Source organism: Monopterus albus, unplaced genomic scaffold (genome assembly GCF_001952655.1).
Source record: "Monopterus albus unplaced genomic scaffold, M_albus_1.0 scaffold5.1, whole genome shotgun sequence".
In the NCBI taxonomy this organism is placed as follows: Eukaryota; Metazoa; Chordata; class Actinopteri; order Synbranchiformes; family Synbranchidae; genus Monopterus; species Monopterus albus.
Window position 1 is genome coordinate 3,435,948 of NW_018127885.1, and position 17,836 is coordinate 3,453,783.

The 17,836-nt window shown below is 41.2% G+C and overlaps 3 protein-coding genes across 5 annotated transcripts; 1 reads left to right on the forward strand and 2 right to left on the reverse strand.

The window, feature by feature from the left end:
• Positions 1 to 714: 714 nt before the first annotated feature.
• Positions 715 to 7,553, forward strand: lmf2a (lipase maturation factor 2a). Of its 2 annotated transcripts, none has more exons than XM_020614397.1 (14): positions 715 to 1,027; positions 2,010 to 2,263; positions 2,341 to 2,369; positions 2,645 to 2,838; positions 3,019 to 3,197; positions 3,537 to 3,672; positions 4,070 to 4,195; positions 4,275 to 4,380; positions 4,497 to 4,593; positions 4,787 to 4,969; positions 5,218 to 5,386; positions 5,788 to 5,899; positions 6,516 to 6,624; positions 6,791 to 7,553. In XM_020614397.1, the coding sequence occupies exons 1-14, from the start codon at positions 934 to 936 to the stop codon at positions 7,181 to 7,183; spliced, it is 2,181 nt and encodes a 726-aa protein (XP_020470053.1). In that variant the 5' UTR covers positions 715 to 933; the 3' UTR covers positions 7,184 to 7,553. The 2 variants fall into 2 exon arrangements, with proteins under 2 accessions (XP_020470053.1, XP_020470044.1); XM_020614388.1 differs by lacking the exon at positions 715 to 1,027 and adding an exon at positions 1,083 to 1,498.
• Positions 7,554 to 8,256: 703 nt separating this feature from the next.
• On the reverse strand, positions 8,257 to 11,827 carry miox (myo-inositol oxygenase). Of its 2 annotated transcripts, none has more exons than XM_020613901.1 (10): positions 11,704 to 11,827; positions 11,437 to 11,517; positions 10,717 to 10,879; positions 10,568 to 10,635; positions 10,150 to 10,259; positions 9,704 to 9,771; positions 9,530 to 9,579; positions 9,173 to 9,285; positions 8,993 to 9,097; positions 8,257 to 8,389 (listed from the first exon to the last, which is right to left on the reverse strand). In XM_020613901.1, coding segments are annotated over exons 2-10 (717 nt in total). In that variant the 5' UTR covers positions 11,476 to 11,517; positions 11,704 to 11,827; the 3' UTR covers positions 8,257 to 8,388. The 2 variants fall into 2 exon arrangements, with proteins under 2 accessions (XP_020469557.1, XP_020469548.1); XM_020613892.1 differs by having other exon boundaries at positions 8,986 to 9,097.
• A 691-nt stretch (positions 11,828 to 12,518) lies between these two features.
• On the reverse strand, positions 12,519 to 17,271 carry adm2b (adrenomedullin 2b). The gene is made up of 3 exons (XM_020613881.1): positions 17,246 to 17,271; positions 16,687 to 17,061; positions 12,519 to 14,604 (listed from the first exon to the last, which is right to left on the reverse strand). Exons 1-3 carry the CDS (start codon positions 17,269 to 17,271, stop codon positions 14,196 to 14,198), a joined length of 810 nt encoding a protein of 269 aa, XP_020469537.1. The 3' UTR covers positions 12,519 to 14,195.
• Positions 17,272 to 17,836: the final 565 nt, after the last annotated feature.

Here is a 17,836-nt window from a genome sequence, read left to right on the forward strand (position 1 = left end):
CAGTAAATCCTACACAATAAACTCATTCAAATCAAGATTCATCTGTTTGTCATACTTAATTAAAACACCCTCTTTTCTGAATAGATAGGAATAAAAGTAGAGTGTTTACAGTAGAAAATGCCAAGTGTACGTTTTGCCAACTGTATGGGAACCATATGGATACTTGTACAGAAATTCTCTCAATTCTTCTGACAGTAGGGCTACAACTTAACAATGCTTTTCAATAATGACTAATCTGTTGATTGTTGTACTATTAAAAGTAAAAAAGACTCATTCCACAGTAAAGTGTGACTGGTATTTTATCATGTATAACATTATTAGATTGATAACACTGCACTGTATTTTATAAGTGTAATCCTAAATCTAAAGGTAGCTATAAATGTGCCCTAAATGTCTCAAACATATAATGCACAGGGGTATCCTCTGTCTTGTGATTAAAAAGCCAATTTTAGTAGTTATTTCTAATTTAACCTTTTCACACAGTTTTAGTTGTTATTTTTAATAGTAGACGTTTAAAATCATTTTCCCAGGTGATGAGAAAATTCAGCCTAGTGTACAAACAAAATTGTGAATTAATAAAAAAATTGTACAAAGTGACCCAGAACAATGTAAAGGTGCCATTTTTGTTTTAAATTCAGAACCTTTACTTATAATTGAGTATTTTTACCTTAATGTGTTGGTACTGCAACTGATGTGCACTGCTCAGATACTTTGGAAAACTGGTGATCGTCAGGAGCAGCCAATATCTAAACACTGCTTGCTTTATCCTATGCCACGTGAACGCAGCACAATATCCAAAACAAACCGCAGCGCCATCTTGAGGCCGTTCGGGTGAATGCTCATCGCTACGTGTCCCCCTGGCTGCGTTAAGTCCTGCTTCCAGTCCTGCTACGGGAACAGAAGTGGCTGTCCCGACCAGTAGCTCGTCTCAACATGGGAGAAATCGTCCTGCCAAGGCGCATGTTCCTCTGGTGCATGTCATATATTTACCTGGCTGCTTTTGTTTCCCTCTATGTGCAGATACCAGGTGAGTCACACGACTCTGCTAGCTCACTTTACTACAGGGGTGTGTTAGCTTGTTAGCTGGAAACTTGGCGCCTTGTCCTCATCCGCTCATCATAATGGTGCTGTATGTGATGAAGAGCCCCACCTGGACGTTTCTGTGGGTTGAAAGTTTTCACCACTCATGACTAAGAGCTAACAGCTGCTGAGGGAGACCTTACCTGTTTAAATGATACTCAAGTAGCACTAATGTATTGTACCACATCACCCGCAAACTCTGCTTTTAACAGAGGAGGGCGCCTTATCTTAGTAACCCAGCATGAGTCTGGAAGGCGTCGCCCACGCCCATGTGTTAAAGGAAGTATGTTTGGCACTTTAGAGGTGAAACATCTTCAACAGAGCCTCAAGTCCAGCTGCCAGCTCTGCCACATACCATCACCTGAAAGACTGAGAGCCTTCATAGACATCATGGATTTGGTTTTTCAAAGCTGTGATGGTCATTGTTCTTTTTTTCTTTTTAAAAAGGTTTAATAGAATTAAATAATTAATAGAAAAATGCCAGTTTAATGTGTTGTACACACTTTAAAATACAATTCATTATAAAGGTGTCCAGTATTTTTCTTTTTCTTTCTTTCTTTATGTTGTTGTTTTTAGCTAAAGGCACTTCTGCATAGTCAGCACCAGGTGAGTCTGTAGTACTGATAGATTCACAGATACAGATGGGTTAACCTTTAAAAAAAAAACTCCTGAAAACATGAGTGGATTACTCATGTCATTACTCAGAGGGTTAGAAGTATAAATATGATGTGTGAATCATTTGCTGTGGTATTCAGAGTCACCAGATCACAGACCTATGGCAGGGGTTGGAGGCAGCATTCACCGAAGACCACATCAAAATGTCTTTTGGAAGAACTGTTGAGATCCTGCAACTTCTTGAAGCTGTTCTTAACACTTCACTAAGACACTCTGTTTACATTGTTACTTTGCACATTTGTGTCTATTTCTAGGTCTCTATGGTAATGATGGGCTGTTGCCTGCTCGTTGGCAGCTGCGCTACAGCGGTAAGTCCCTGGGTGAACAGCTGCTGTCCTCTCCTACCCTGCTGTGGCTTGGACCTCGGCTGGGCCTGGACACGCACGCCACCATGGAGCTGCTGTGTCTCATCGGGGCCGCACTGAGCCTCGCTGCCACTCTGGTGGAGTCTCTCCGTGACAGTATAGTGTTTTTCTGCCTCTGGGCCTTGTACCTGTCCATGTACCAGGTGAGTTTGTGTCAGTGGTACCCATATTTATTTCTTTAATGCATTTATTTATGCATCACCATATTTGTCTGCTTCAGGTGGGCCAGGTTTTCCTCTACTTCCAGTGGTGAGTTTGTAGCTTTATTAACTGATTTATTTTTGTCAATAATGCACTACTTCTGTGGCAGGTTGAAGAAGCCCCAAACGGTCATGGCTGTTTGCTGATGTGTTTATATCATCCTTAGGCTACTGTTATAGAGTAGTAGTGTTTCTCTCTGCCGCTTTACAACAACACTGCAGACACCACTATAGAATTAGAAAGTAGAAACTACAGCTCTGTTTTCCCCTGCTTTCTCTGTTTGTCTCTGTTTCCTGTCACACGGCCTCCTTACTGCCGTTCAGGGACAACCTGCTTCTAGAGACGGGGTTCCTTTGTATCCTTGTTGCTCCCCTGACATTAATCCGGGGCTCCCTCCGGGTCAGAGAACACGATCGTGTCACTTTCTGGCTGATCCGGTGGCTGCTCTTCAGGCTCATGTTCGCCTCTGGTGTGGTGAAACTCACATCACGTTGTCCCACATGGTGGGGCCTTACAGGTATGTGTGGAGGAGTATTTGTGTGTCATTCATTCTGTCTTTACGCTCAAAGAGACAATTTTGCATTGTAAGAAAGGATGCAAAATGGTTTTGATATGTTTTTAATACATAAGATTACAACGTATACTGTGGTGTGGATGTCCATTTGATTGCATATATCTTTCACTATGTGTTGAACAGCTCTGACGTATCACTATGAGACACAGTGTATCCCCACTCCACTGGCCTGGTTTGCCCACCAGTTGCCAGTGTGGTGGCAGAAGCTGAGTGTGGTGGGAACCTTTGTGATAGAGATCCCTGTACCTTTGTTATTCTTCAGTCCGCTGCGTAGGCTGCGACTTGGAGCTTTTTACCTGCAGGTGGGTAGAAATGCAGGTGCTTCTTTTTTGATTTTTAGAAGTCTTGTTTTTTTCTTAGTTTGCTGATTGACTAACGTGTGTTTTGTGTTAGCAGTCAGTTTTAGGTTAGGTTAGGTTTTTTTTTAATGCAAGGTAAACAAACACCAGATGTATAAAATGAATGATTATTAGATGGCAAGTTGCACCGCTGAATTTTCCCTAACTGTCTCTAAAGTCTGCAATTAACAAATTTGCAAGTTTTGTGCTTCGTAAAACAAACTTGTTTTGCCTCCCTTGGTTGTGTGCATTAGAAAAATCAAAAAAGTTATGCTTTTTTTTGTCTTTTACATCCTTGTGTAGGTGCTGCTGCAAGTGCTCATCATTTTGTCTGGAAACTACAACTTCTTCAACCTGCTGACGGTGGCCCTTTGTCTGTCTCTGCTGGATGATCAACATATGCACTTCTGGCTGCGCAAGCCATACGAGACCAACAACGGTACAGCAACATAAACTCATGATACTATGCAGCATTGCCACACAAAGCAACTAAACTCTGGGTAAATATGTAAAGATAAACCCTATAACTCCCAGGTATCCCATACCAAATACACACATGTCTGTTAGGTCTTACTGCTAGTAGTATAAATTCGCTATGAAGTTATAATGTTCAACTAGAGTGATAAGGCACTTGTATAATTGTGCTGCTCTGCTGTCATCAGCATAGAATACATGAGCCACCAGTACATAAAAAAATTGATAAATAGACTGTGATCACAAAAATGTATGAAATTTTAAACTAAGAAACATCTGAGTCATTCCCACAGAGACACACACACTGAAAGCCTGAACTGTCACCAGAGTATCACTGTGCTCTCTCTCTCTGCCCTGATCAGACTCCAGGCTGTGGTCGTGGCTGTGTTACCTGCTGGAGCTGGCAGTCTGGTCCCTCCTAATTTTTGGAACAATTATATGCTTTGACCTGCAGCTGGATGCAAAGAACACCATTTCCTCCAGGACAGGTGTGTGTATGTAAAAGGATGTATTTGCATTATGCATCTTCTTTGATTGTTGAACGTATTTGATTCACTGTCTTTGCAGCGTTCACATACCACCAGTTTAACCAGTTTCTGAAGACTATCACTATCCCCTGCATATGGATTGGGGTCCTCTCTCTCACCTGGGAGATGGTCACGTCAATGTTCCGGTAGGAGGCCCCTCTGTGTGGGTGTTTGTTGCGGTTTTTACATTGTGGTTTGCCTTTTTTAATAGAAGTATGCAGTGGATGTACAAAATAACTTGGCATGTGATGTGTTTTTGTAGGTGTGCGTCTGTCTCTGGGTTCCTGAAAAGGTTCTTTGGAACTGTTCAGTGGACTGTGTTTGCTGCTGCCACAGCCGCAATGTTCACTATCAGTCTGGTGGGTGCTGTTGGAAACACACTAGTGGCTAACGTTCAGATTCTGACGTCTTTATTTTAGTAGAAGTCAGAATGCCAGCGGTCTAACTGACCATGTTTCCCCCTTTGTCCAATGCAGTCATTCTTGTTGCCACAGTTTCACCAAAGTATTTTCTCTCTTGTCTTCACATTCTGACTGTGATTTTCTGTTCCAGGTACCCTTTACCTATATAGAGTATGACTCTACTGCCAGGTTGTGGCCCGGAGTGCGTCGAGCCTATGAGCTGGTGGATCGCTACCAGCTGGTCAACTCATACGGCCTCTTCAGAAGAATGACAGGCGTTGGAGGGCGGCCAGAACTTGTCATTGAGGGAAGTAATGACGGAGTCACATGGACGGTAAGAGAAAAAAGTTTTCACGGATGGTGGCTTAAACAGGATCTGAATGTGCCTGGTGACTGTTTCTGATCTCAGTACTGTGCTGCTGCTAATTTTATATCAACTTCCTGTATGAGAAACGTCTAGCTTGCTTCCAAACCCACCAAAATGTGTAACCACATAATACCATGAAGGCAGCACTGAATAGTTTGCTGCTACTCTGTACAAATTTATATATATATTGGTGTGTTTCTCTTTTTTTCTTGTAGGAGATTGAGTTTATGTATAAGCCAGGGAACCTAAGTGCACCTCCTCCTGTGCTGACCCCCCACCAGCCCAGGCTGGACTGGCAAATGTGGTTTGCTGCCCTCAGTTCTCATACACAGACTCCATGGTTCACAAGCCTCATGCACAGGCTGCTGCAAGGAAAGACGGATGGTATGCATCCGTAGTGGTACAGTTTATTTTCTTGCTCTGTCTCCTGTCACTCTTCTAACTACTAATGGGTAATTCAGTAGTGAATCACATAGTATAGAAAACTATCGCCGCACTTCTCACCACACCCAGATAGTGGTGTCACAGCAGGGGTTTTGCTTTGTTTAGACGAATAAGCTAAACCAGAGTCTGGATTCACATACATTATGGTGAGTATAGAGGATGCAGTATTGGTTTTATTCTCTAAATGGGGTTTATGGAAAGTAACCACAGCATTGGACCAAGTTCCAACCCACAGAGCACAGGCTAGGCAATGTGCTCTGTGGCTAAATGAAAAGACTTATATTGTTTGTTTGTTTTTTAGAGCAAGCAGAACTCTGAAAGCTTTGTTTTGTGTCCTGCAGTGATAGAGCTGATCCAGACAGATGTATCTCAGTATCCGTTCCACCAGCAGCCTCCTGCCTACCTCCGAGCTCACCGCTACAGATACTGGTTTACTGAACCAAAGGCTGACGGGTCAGTGCTTTCTCTGTGTCTCTGTCTACGTTTGTGCACACTGAAGAAATTTGAATAGTCTCGGTTTTATGATAACCTATGTGCAGTCGGCAAACTCTCAAACATTACTGCCAAAAACACATTTAATAAACAATTTCTAATGTTTACATTTTCAAAAGTATTGTCATCTACAACTCCTTTTACATTAAATTCTTTAGCTTAGAATACTAGTGTTTTTAAGTTCACACAGTTTTTCCTGTACAAACATCTTAAACAGTTGTGCATGTGTGTGTGGGCGGGCGGGGGTGATAAAGTATACTCTACAGTACAGTGTGTGGATGGTTCATGGGGCTTGGCTGTGTCATACTAGGTTAATTATTGTACGCTGTGCAACTTTCCCAAATGTCGGGATGTTGGACATTTTCATCTCTGTCTGGGTTGAAGTAACCTCACACACGCGCAAATAAGATGATATTTACTGTTTGGCTGGTCTCTGCCTGCAGGTCGTACCCAGAGCGTTGGTGGAGGAGGGTCGTCTCTGTCGGGATGTTGGACATTTTGGTCTCTCTGGGTTGAAGTAACCTCACACACACGCAAATAAGATGATATTTACTGTTTGGCTGGTCTCTGCCTGCAGGTCGTACCCAGAGCGTTGGTGGAGGAGGGTCTATGCAGAGGAATTTTATCCCACAGTGCACCTGGGCAACAGCTTCTTAGAAAGCATGCTCAACCACTATGGGCTCAAGGTAAATGTATCATAAAAACTATCATGTTTGTTTGTATTACTCATCCCTCATAGGCCTTTCTTTAGATACGGTGTTAAACTTAAACATGGGAAGCAAATGTCCCTGTTCATGCCTTTTATGGGTTAGGATCCAGTACTGATTAATATTGGTCTTCATTTCTCTGTAGGACAAATCGCCTCCACGTCGCATGTCCAACACCACTGTTGTCCGGGTAGTTAGGTGGGTGCGCTCTCAGGTCAGAGGTGTTCCTGCCCACATACTAATCTGGACCCTCATTGCCTGCAGTTCCACCTTGTGTCTCCTTTGGGGATTGCGAAGCAGGAGCAAACACAGGGAAAAGACCCCACTCACTCAAAAGGGTCCTGTGACTGTCTGTGATCACACAGAAAATGTACCTGGAGGCTCTTTGGATAATCTTGAGGAGGAGGAGGAGGAGGTGGAGGAGGAGGATGAAAAGAACAGTGAAGACAGTGAAGAGGTGGAAGGAGAAGGAGAAAACAAAGACACTGTTGATGAAGAGGAGGAAGAAGAGGACACAAGAAAGGAAAGAAAAAGGTGAACCCCTCTGAAAGGGAAGCTTTGGTGAAGATGCAGGTTAACGAATCATAGACTGTTAACCCCATTTGTCTTTTTAAAATGTTACTAAACATGGCCAAAGAAATTCTTTGTATATTTGTATTTTCTGATCAGTCAATTACAGAAAGATTTCTAAAAGTTTATTTACCTCCATTCATTTGCACCTTCTGCATCAGAGTTTGCTACTTCAGAAATCACCTATTGCCTTAGGAGCAGTTTTAAAGGAGCAGATCTTCCCACATGTTTATGCATTTTAATCTCCACAAAGTTTATTGTTCGCATTACTGTCCCACTCTTTGTGTGTGTTGGCTTTTTGTTGCTGTCAATATTAAACTTGAAAAAAATCACCCAAACACTGTCATAGTTACTAGTGTCTTACAGCATTAAAATACAAAAATGATGAAAAATGATTTTCTGTGAACTTTTATTTGGAAAGGTGTAAAAATCATGACTTGGGCGTGTAGGATATGGTTCTTCTTACCATTGCTAACTCTGACAGACGAGACAGTCCAAGTAACTTCAAAACAGTGCTGATTTATTCAAAGGATCACAGGTAAAATTAACATTACATGCTCAGGTATCTTGCACCTCCAAACTGCTCGCAGGCAGATGTAAGATGAAAGACCCTGAACCCACCAGGCCTATACATTATATCCCCTCGGTCGGGCTAGCCCCATACTACACAGAAACATCAACCGAGATGTCTCTCTTACCAGCTTTGCAGCTGGTCATAGCAGTAGTCAAAACATGAAGCCAATCAATGTGTGTGTGTCTGTTGATTAAGAGGTGTGTAACTAAAAACATTCTCACAGACTACTAGTAACATGTCGTGACTTAAACATAAGAACATATTATGGCTAAGGCTACAGTTTTACACGTCATAATAATAATATTAAACACCCTGTCTGCTGACAGTCATCAACTCTTCTCTAGTTATCCTTGACCAGATGTACCCTGTAGAAACTCATAAGCATGACTAAGCATTTAACAGTCTAACTAGACATCATATCTCCACTAAACATTTCTAATACATAAAGTATCTATCCAATTTCTATCTGACTAAAAATACCTAACAGGCGGCACAGTGGTGAAGTGGTTGGTGCTGATGCCTCATGGCAAGAAGCTTCTGGGGTCCTCTCGGTGTGGAGGTTGCATGCTCTCCCTGGGCTTCTGTGGGTTTTCTCCAGCTCTACACGCAGTCCAAAGACGTTCAGGTTAGGTGGATTTGTGACTCAATCTAAATTGTCTGTAGGTGTGAAAGGGTGTCCGTCTATGTGTCAGCCCTGTGATAAATTGGCGACCTGTCCAGGGCGTACTCTGGCCCTCGCCTGATGTTGGCTGGGATTCAGCACCATCCCGTATATGTTTTCAGTAGTACTCAAGAAACATGTTCAGATAAGTAATACGTGCTTACAGGTGTTATCCATCTGTAGTGTTATTATAAAGCACCGATGCTTAAAGTAATTCTGAGTTACACAGCAGATGTAATCCTCCTTTCTATGAGCTGATTTTTGAATTATTTGTCATTTGTTTTAGGGGGGCGGCTGTGGCTCAGGAGGTAGAGCGGGTCGTTTCCTAACCGGAGGATTAGCGGTTCAATTCCCGGCTTGTCCAGTCAACATGTTGAGGTGTCCTTGAGCAAGACACTGAACCCCCAGTTGCTCCCGGTGATGTCACCGGGAGTGCTTGGGAGTGTGAATGGGTGAATGGCCGAATAATGTGAAAGCGCTTTGAGTGTGCTGTAAAAAGCATAGAAAGGCGCTATACAAGTATAAGACCATTTACCATTTACCACTTCAGTATCCCGGGACAGTACTTGTCAATCAGAGTCTGATAGTATGGCTTCAGCTTGTCGATGTCAGGCAGATCAGTGGTCTTTGTGTACAGGTCAAATTTGCTATGGAGAAGAAGAAGCAGGTTAAGGTCAAAGCAGCGTGCAGGAGAATGCATATGAATGAGGAAGGCATCTTACTTGAACTCTTGGACCCAGGGCAGCATTTGCTTATCTTTGTCACTGCACAAATGCATGTAGTCTCCATGGGAGTGCCAGGGGTAGAACGAATGGAAGCGAATCATGTATAACCCCTGAAGAGAGACAGAAAAAGAGGAGATCTATAACTAAGCCCGTAAGCACTCAAACTGAAGAAATAAAATCACTACATATTATCTGCTCTAATATTCTTCACATAGTTCTTGGCTCTGCTGTTCATAACCAGTCAAGACCCTAGGAATGCTTATTACAACTTCCACACCCTTTTGTGGTACACCCTGTTAAGTTAATTGTCCAAAACATGCATTTAATAAGCATGTAATGCCATGGTTTACTCACTTCCTCTGGGATGGAGCAGTTGTTGAACTTCAGAACTCTGTATAGATACTCTGAAGATAACAGCAAAGACGTTTAGGTACAGTGTTGTAGATAAACGGGCACTTCAATGTCTGTGCACATTTTCTTATTGTAAATGTTTGTGAATGTGTTACTGAAAGTAATGGCATCTTTTACCATCATGGCCCCAGGACATGAGGACTTTGTCCAGCTCACAGTTTGGTCCATAGATCCCATATTCAGTACTAAAGAAAAGAAAAACATTGTATGTATCAAGCCAAACTTGAACAGCGAGGTTGGTACGTTTAACAGCTTTGCATACAAATCAAAAATGTGGTCATATTTTATCCTATTCATTAAAGTGGATCATGGACTACTGATATTAAACACTGAAATACATTTCCTCAGTTCTGTAATCACTGTATGTCATCTGAAGTTTATGTGAAACAAAATATCAAAATAATTAAAGCCTTTGTTTCGTGCAGATCCTTAGGTTAAGATTACAGTGCTAACGATCAACTAAAGAAGTGACTGCAGGCGTACTGATGACCTTGCATATTTAAAGTAACCAACAACTCAAGAGCTACATTCACAGCTTGATAATGAAACACACGAGTACCAACTTGTAGCTTGGATTTTTGGCATCTGGGTTATCCAGGAAGGTGTTGTCTCTGAACACAATTGAGTTTTGAAACTTGCAGCCCACGGGGAAGGTGTCACCCACTACGGCCCACTGTAGAATAGACAGGAATGGCCACAGTTGTTTGAGACTGAATTAATTAGAAGTAATTATAGTTCTCCATATACAGTATGTAAGAGCGTTGGGGTTGTTATAAAAATTACAGCCACTTATCAAAAACAGTACAAATGTCTTATAAAAGAATAAAAGGAATTTAAGAGGGGTTATAAAATAACAGTATTAAGTAGAAAAATTATACATAAGGGGAAAAAATGTGTACAAGTGTGAAAATAATTGGCAGGAAATTGATCTCATATTCCTTTGGGTTTAGGCGTTTAGGCTGTGGTGAACCTGTCTCTTACCTGGGGTTCACCCCAAAGAGCCATGATCTTCCCAACGTCATGGATCAAACCCACCAACTGGAACCACTCTGGGGTACGACAGTGAATACAGTTATTTAACAGGCTTATTTAGAGGATGTGCTTGTACGTCGTCTCTTTCTCTGTGGTACCTTTATCTGGGTGGGCTTGGCGGATGCCCTCAGCAGCCTGGAAGGCATGGAAAGAGTTGGGGAAGTCCACATCAGGATCCGACTCGTCCACCAGCTGGTCAAGACACATGATGGCATCCATCATCCCCATCCGACTGTGGTTGCAGCTGGACCACTGAGAGTGCTGCGGGAAGGTAAGAGTCACTGCATTACTGGGGAGATGTTCTCTCACAAAGTTGCGAGCACCTCTGAAAAAGACAACCTTTTTTTTTCTGATGAATTTCCAGGCTGAATGTTTTTGTGCAAGTAACCTAAAAAAATGAATGAAGTAAACAGAAACAGAAGAGGCACCAGTCCCCTGTCACCGCTCATATTCTGTCTGTTACCTTACACTAAAAGTGCACGCCTTCTCTCAGTATTACCAACATCCTAGGCCTATAAACAGCCCCAGAGTAGGTGACCACAGCTGGGTTCTCATCAGGTGATGACATATATAAAACAGGAAAGTGCGCCAGTGTAACCTTTGAGAGAAATTAAAATGAGGTTGTTTAAACAACATTCAGTCCAGGTTCTTTGGCTTTGGATTTAGAATGGCATTCGTTTAGTCTGACAGGACCACTCAGCAAAATAGTAACACACAAAACACTGTGCAAAAATTTATTAGACATTTATTTTAATATACATATGGCATTCCCCCCAATATCACAGTGTACCTGTTGTATTAGCTCCTGATTTACTCACCTTTTTCTTTACAAAGTCCAAGGTTTGGTTGATGTGCATTAGTGTATATGTTCTGAAGATACGGTCATTGAGACTTCCAGGCTGAAAAACAGCAATACAAATACAGTTTTATAAAACAAAGACAAGGAACATCATGTGAAATCTTTTATGGGTTTAAATAGATTTTTGCCTAGCATGACAGATTCAGCTTCTTTTCCTGACATTCTGGACAACACCTAGCCAGTAATTTAAGCCTTCTGCAATTTCTGCATAACTGTCGAAACTTACCAAGACTCAGCAGTGTTTTAAAAATAAAACGGGGAAGCTCACTCAAATGAGTGATAATGAGAAGTTTGATAAGAAATAATCAGAAGATTCGGCAGAGATGTAGAGCTGTGCCTTTTTGTTTCGGTCCAACCAAACCACACCGCTGTCTAATCACTGGACGACACTTCAGATTAAGTGTCATCATCTGAATGCTTACTTCAAAGTTTCTGTAATCTTCCTTCTCCTTGGTTCCTGTTTTCATCAAATTTGGCCGATATACCAGAGACGGATCTGGACCCTGCATTTTAAGTAACACAGACATTACAGAAAACACTTCAGGCTTCACATAGATATGGCAAATATGATTATTCAAGTAAGTAAAAATGGTAAAAATTAAAGTATAGCCTTGATTTTGTACTGAAGCTACACGTACAATGCTGACGACCCTCATGGCTGACAGATGAAGCCTTTGCAGCCGCTGTGTTGTGGTGTGTTGATCCTCTGGTGCTGAGAGTTTGTTGTCTGCTTGTATATATGCTGGAGGTTGAGGCAATAATGCTTGCAATCTGTACTTTCAGCCGACGCGTACACCAATGACCAGTCACATTTTAACCAAATTTCGTAAAATGGGGGGCACTGTGTTGAACCTTGGCCTTGTGTACTTGTGTATTCGTATGTATCTTTGAGTCCTTAGCATTCTTTTTAAAGAATCAACAGTTTATCTGTTAGACTGATATAGTATGACAGTAGTTTCAGTTTGATTGTTTTATTCATAGTTTTATTATTGTTAATATATAAAATACTTTTACATTACATGTAATTTCAAGCTCTCCATCTATCCTTGTAGCTGTACAAATATTATACCTACCCACATGAAAATAAAAGCACACACAAAATTAGTCCTTCTTTTATAGATGTGTTTTAGTTTCTGTGTAGTGACCAGTGATTTCTCAGTATCAAATAACCTTGTTCACCAGTGTTCAAACAAACCTCGGGCGACCCAGTGCTCACAGTGATTTATCGATACCTGTCCTATTTGACATCAGTCTCAGCAGGTTACCGGGTTGTTCCTTTTACATAGCTTTGGTATGTGTGAATCAGAGAAAATTCTTCATCCTCATCTCTTTTAACGCATAAGAAAATACGTGCATTAGCTTTTTAGTGTGAGAGAATTTTATTTTTGGCTTACAGCCAAAGAGGCCATTTCCTGGAAAAACACATTTACACAGAAAAAAAAAAGTACATAAGGTGAGTGCTTTACGTCATTGTTCCTGTTTGTCTGGCCCTGTGAATGATGTAGTATAGCATGAGAAAATAATAAAATAAAATAAAAAAGGAAATCAAAAACCATTTACAAAGATGTTAAATACTAATTTTATGTTCACAAACCAGACCTAGAATCGTTAGAACGCGCCCAAGTTATTTTTGTTTAAGTGAGGGATGTGTCTAGGGGTGGAGGAGGCATGGTCAAGCTTTGAAATCTGACTGGCCAACTTAAAAACCACCCCCAAACCCCAAGGTAATGGTTAGAAACACAACAAGCCACCACATTTTTAACTTAAAATATGAAGATTTTCTATAGCTACAACAAAATGGCCTCATTAATTTACTGTAAAGTTAAATAGCACATCCTTACAATTCAAGTATTACTGAATATAAAGAGGAATAAAGTGCTTTCTTGCATTCCTATAAACATTTGCTGTCCAAGAGCAACTACTGAAACTGGAGTCATGGTGAACTGATGCATAGATAAAAGCAGATAACTGTATAAAACTATAATAACACTTTGATAGTTAGCATTCATCATGAGGTTTAATTTGGACAGGGGATAGGTAAAAAACAATTTTTAGATTAAAACAAGTAAGGCTCAGAATCTGACTTTCTATTGGTAAAATCTAAGTACATCTTAGATTTACAGTTCACAGGTGAAACACACTCATAGCATATGTTCTTCTCTGGTTCTCTGTTTGTTAAAACACATGCAGACTGATTATGGGTTAGTGGTTATTTTGTGCACTGTGGGGGGTCTATACCTGTGTGAAGGGTTTATACCTGCTCTCTTTTAGCTCTGGTTTTGGTCTCTACCACCTGCTGAGGAAAATAGCTGGCTCTTTAGCTGCTAAATGCTCTGCTACATTCACCAGCTAGTTGTAATATATTTTGGAGGTAGGTTGGCTTGCAAGTGACAAGCCTGCAAGACTACTAAGAATATCCTACAGACATTTTGGAACAGTTTGAGTGATACGTTTACTATTTACCTATATTCTCCCAACTTGTTTAACATCTGTCTGACTGCCTGTGTTTCTCGAATCATCTGATGTCTTTCTAGCAATGTTGCCACCGTCCAAAATTGCAACAATTTACTTGGCGAGAGTGATAGTCAAAACTACAAAACTAAGACTCAAGTTGTATTAAAGCAGAGACATCAAATATTTTGTTGCATCAAAGTGATTCAATAAAGGACTTAGGTAACCTTGGCAATAAAGGTGACTTGCTGGGATTAAGGTGTGGTCTTAGCCATAGCTGTGAGGACTGTGAGCGTTAATAGGGGAAGAGTCTTCCCTCCCGCTCTGTCCAATCAGCTGGTAGAGACGGTGGCTGAGGTTTTGAACCTGACAGGTGCCTAGGACACACCCCACCCTCATCAGGTGGCCATGGCCCCCACTCCTGCTAGTGTTGGCATGACGACGACTGCGAGACACACGTTGCCAGACTGGTGCTTCCTGTAACATACTGTCACTTTGGTTAAACAATGGTTCGGGCAACCTCGGTGGGGGCTCTTTGTGCAGCAGGACTCTCCGGATGATATGTCTGTCTCGCTGAGTAGCGTGGTTGTCAACAGCAATGGAGAGATCAGGCACAGCAGATGTGATGGTTGTGTAAGAAAATTTGGGGTATTTAGAGACTCTGGGGAAACCGAACCTGAGGGAGAGAGAAAATATTTAGACACAATGCAAAAGCAGTATACACACACACAGACAGACAGAGCCTGATCACATAAAGTATAATGCTGTACAGTCGTGTGTATGTTGCCTGTTTAAATTTCTGAATAAAAAGGACAAGATGAAACAGGAAGTGAGGCTTGCACTGAAGGAATGTCCACTGTTTTCAACCTGTGCTCTCTTCTTTTGTCAGGTAATGAAACAGAGCGGATTAAAGGAGAAAGTAAGAAGGAAAGATAGAAGCAGAGATAGACAGAGGGTGGCGAACAAGTGGGCATGGCTGAAAAATCAGTTATTGCAGGTTTAAAGTTTTATGTCTACTGTAAGGTCAGTCTTATTCACCTAGCAGCTCTGTTTGTTATTCTACAGCAGCCAAAGAGCAAACCTCTTTTTTCAGTGGTGTTCACATGCTAACATTTACTTCTGTGTGTGTGTATTTAAACAGTGAGACATACTGTGAACTGCTGCTCTCACATCCACATGCAAACATATATCCCTTTTGTCAAGGAGCCTTTCTGTCTTATGTTTTTATGCAGCGGAGGTGCTAGGACTTGGTCTTATTGGCCCATGCCACAGAGAAGAATATATATTGTTTTCTGCACTTCTTGTTAGAACCTCTCTCTTTCACTGCTGCCTTGTCTTGTGTGGATGTGTGTGTGTGTGTGTGTGTATTGTATGGCCATCCAGGTTGTGAACCTGTGAAGAGTCCAAGAGCAAAAGAAGCTTCTCTAACATTCCTCCCAGGCTGCAGCACAGCATGGGGGTTCTTCACAAAGGAACTGAACACACACACAGACACACTTTCCTGTCTTAACTTTTGCACAAAGAAAACTTTTTATCCGATGCCCAATAGGTCTATTCATTACCGCCTCAATTCCCACAAGTCTTCTCTCAGGCCTTTCTAAATTTCTACACCATCCTATAATTTTTCTCTTTCTTATTTTATTTTTCTCTTTTTCCCTTCATTATATTAAGCATTATTTGCAGTATTACTTGCATCTGTCAGTGTTAAACCACACTGAGCACCTCTCTACTCTTTCGCTTTAGTCAGGAGCTTTTGTTGACATCTAGGCTACTACCCACAAAACCTTTGTGAAGCTCTTTTTTTAAATTTAGTAATACAACCTAAAACCTAACTTGTCAACTTGAGAAGGAATACAAAATGCAAAATTAATAAGCTGATAAAAATATAGGCTTACCATGTATATTGTATGTTTAGAGATAAGTGCATAGATTTACACAGAACAGGCTCCAAGTCAGTGTATTAAAAAAGCTCTTTAACACTTTAACTCTGGGGTAATTGTATTCACAGTGTAACAGACTGAGGTGTTGTGAAAAACTAGAGAAGTCCCTGTTATACAAGACTAACACCCCGCTCCCTACTCTCTCCCACACATAATACACAAAGCAGTAAGAGGTCTTGTCTGACAAAATCACAGAGGCTACAGGAATATTAACTGATGATGCATCTGTATGTGACAGATGTTTGGTAAAGTGTTGTCTGTGGAGAGAGAAACTGTGTGTGTGTTGTTGTTGTTGTTGTTGTTATTGTTGATGTTGTTGTTATTGTTGATGTTGTTGTCTACCTTACTCTAGCTGGGTCTTGTTTGCTGTTTGGCCTGTTGGTATGCGCATGTATCCCTGTCCCAAATCCCACTAATTCACCCTCAGCTTTGTCTCACCTCCTGCTGCTAAGAGGAATGACTTCATTCTGTTGCTGGACTTTTTTCTCACATTAATGACTGCCAGAAGGCAAATACAGCCCTTTAATGTTTGACATTTAATGAATTGATTTAATCAAGTTGGTCTAAACATAGTGACAAATGCCAGTGAAGCTGTAACTAGGAATGTTTAGTAGGCTATTTCTACTGACTAACTGATTAATTAACTAATTATCTCAGCACTAAATGAGTTTGCACTCTTTAGAAAAGATGCCTTTAAACACACTCTGTCAAGGCGCAGCATAAAAACGTTAACAGCAATGTAGGCTAATCAAAGATACTGTATGTTAAGTCCGTTTTCTCATCCATCACTTTGTGAATGCACGGTGAGACAGTGGTACCTGTGACTGTGAGTCAGAGTCTGCAGAGTCAAAGCCCGGGAGTGGATCTGCAGTGGCAGGGGGGAGCAGGCACAGCCACGCCGGCAGCAGCGCACACATGGCGTCAAGGCGGAGACGCACTGTCCACAGTCCCACAAGAACAAAATATGATCAATACGAGAGAATAAAGCTGGACAAACGATGTGACAATGATGCTTAAAAGTCCAGTTACAACGGTTCCAAAGTTGTTTTAGGCAACTTGTCCCGTAGAGATGAGTGATACTGTCAGCATCCTCAAGCTTGTCTGTCTCACTGGCCTTCTCACCTTTAATGTGACGTGAAAAACCAGATGCTCGTATCGGGTGCAACGGGAACTCTCTCACTTTTAAAGGCTGACTGGGGGAGGGGGAGGAGGAGTGAGGAAGAAAGGTTTATCTGACCAACTCAACAGCCTAAACCTCTAATAAATCACTATATAACAACACTGGAACACCTTATAACCTTTGTTCTAGTGGCACAGTACGTTGGTCAAATTATTTATTTTTATTTTTATTTCATTTTTAATGTCTGAGCGACCCACCCATTAGCGCACGGATCGTAGCCCATTTAAACGTGCAGTAAGACAAATATCTAAGTCTATCATGTTTATCACAATCAGAGAAAACTGGTTAGAAGGGCAGAAGTGGGGCTTTCACACACAGGATATGTCTGTAGAACATTAAAAAAAAAAAATTTAATTTTTTATTTTCAGTGATTTACAAGCATTTCAATGTAAAAGATGGTGGGTTGGAATCAAATCATTAAACTGACAAAATGAGAAGTCAAAGTTAGAGCTGAGATTGTGCAGAAAACAGGATAGCATGCATGTGGTGTCTAAAAGACAAAAAAACAAATGCACAGGACACAAAGATAAACCAGATCAACCAGCACAAGAACAACAAAGCCACTGCAAGCAGCAATAGTGCTATTAGGATAGAGCTTTCAAATAAAAGCCTGGAGGTGATGGTGAGATAAAAAAAAAAAGTGAGAGTAATCTTGGACAACTGATTGGAAACTGATAAACATAATTAACAATCCATAATTAGCTCATCATGAAAAATAACTAACTAATAAAACTTTGCTGATTAGAGATGAAAGAGAGCCTTACCATAAAGCCACTGGCATTAAAGAG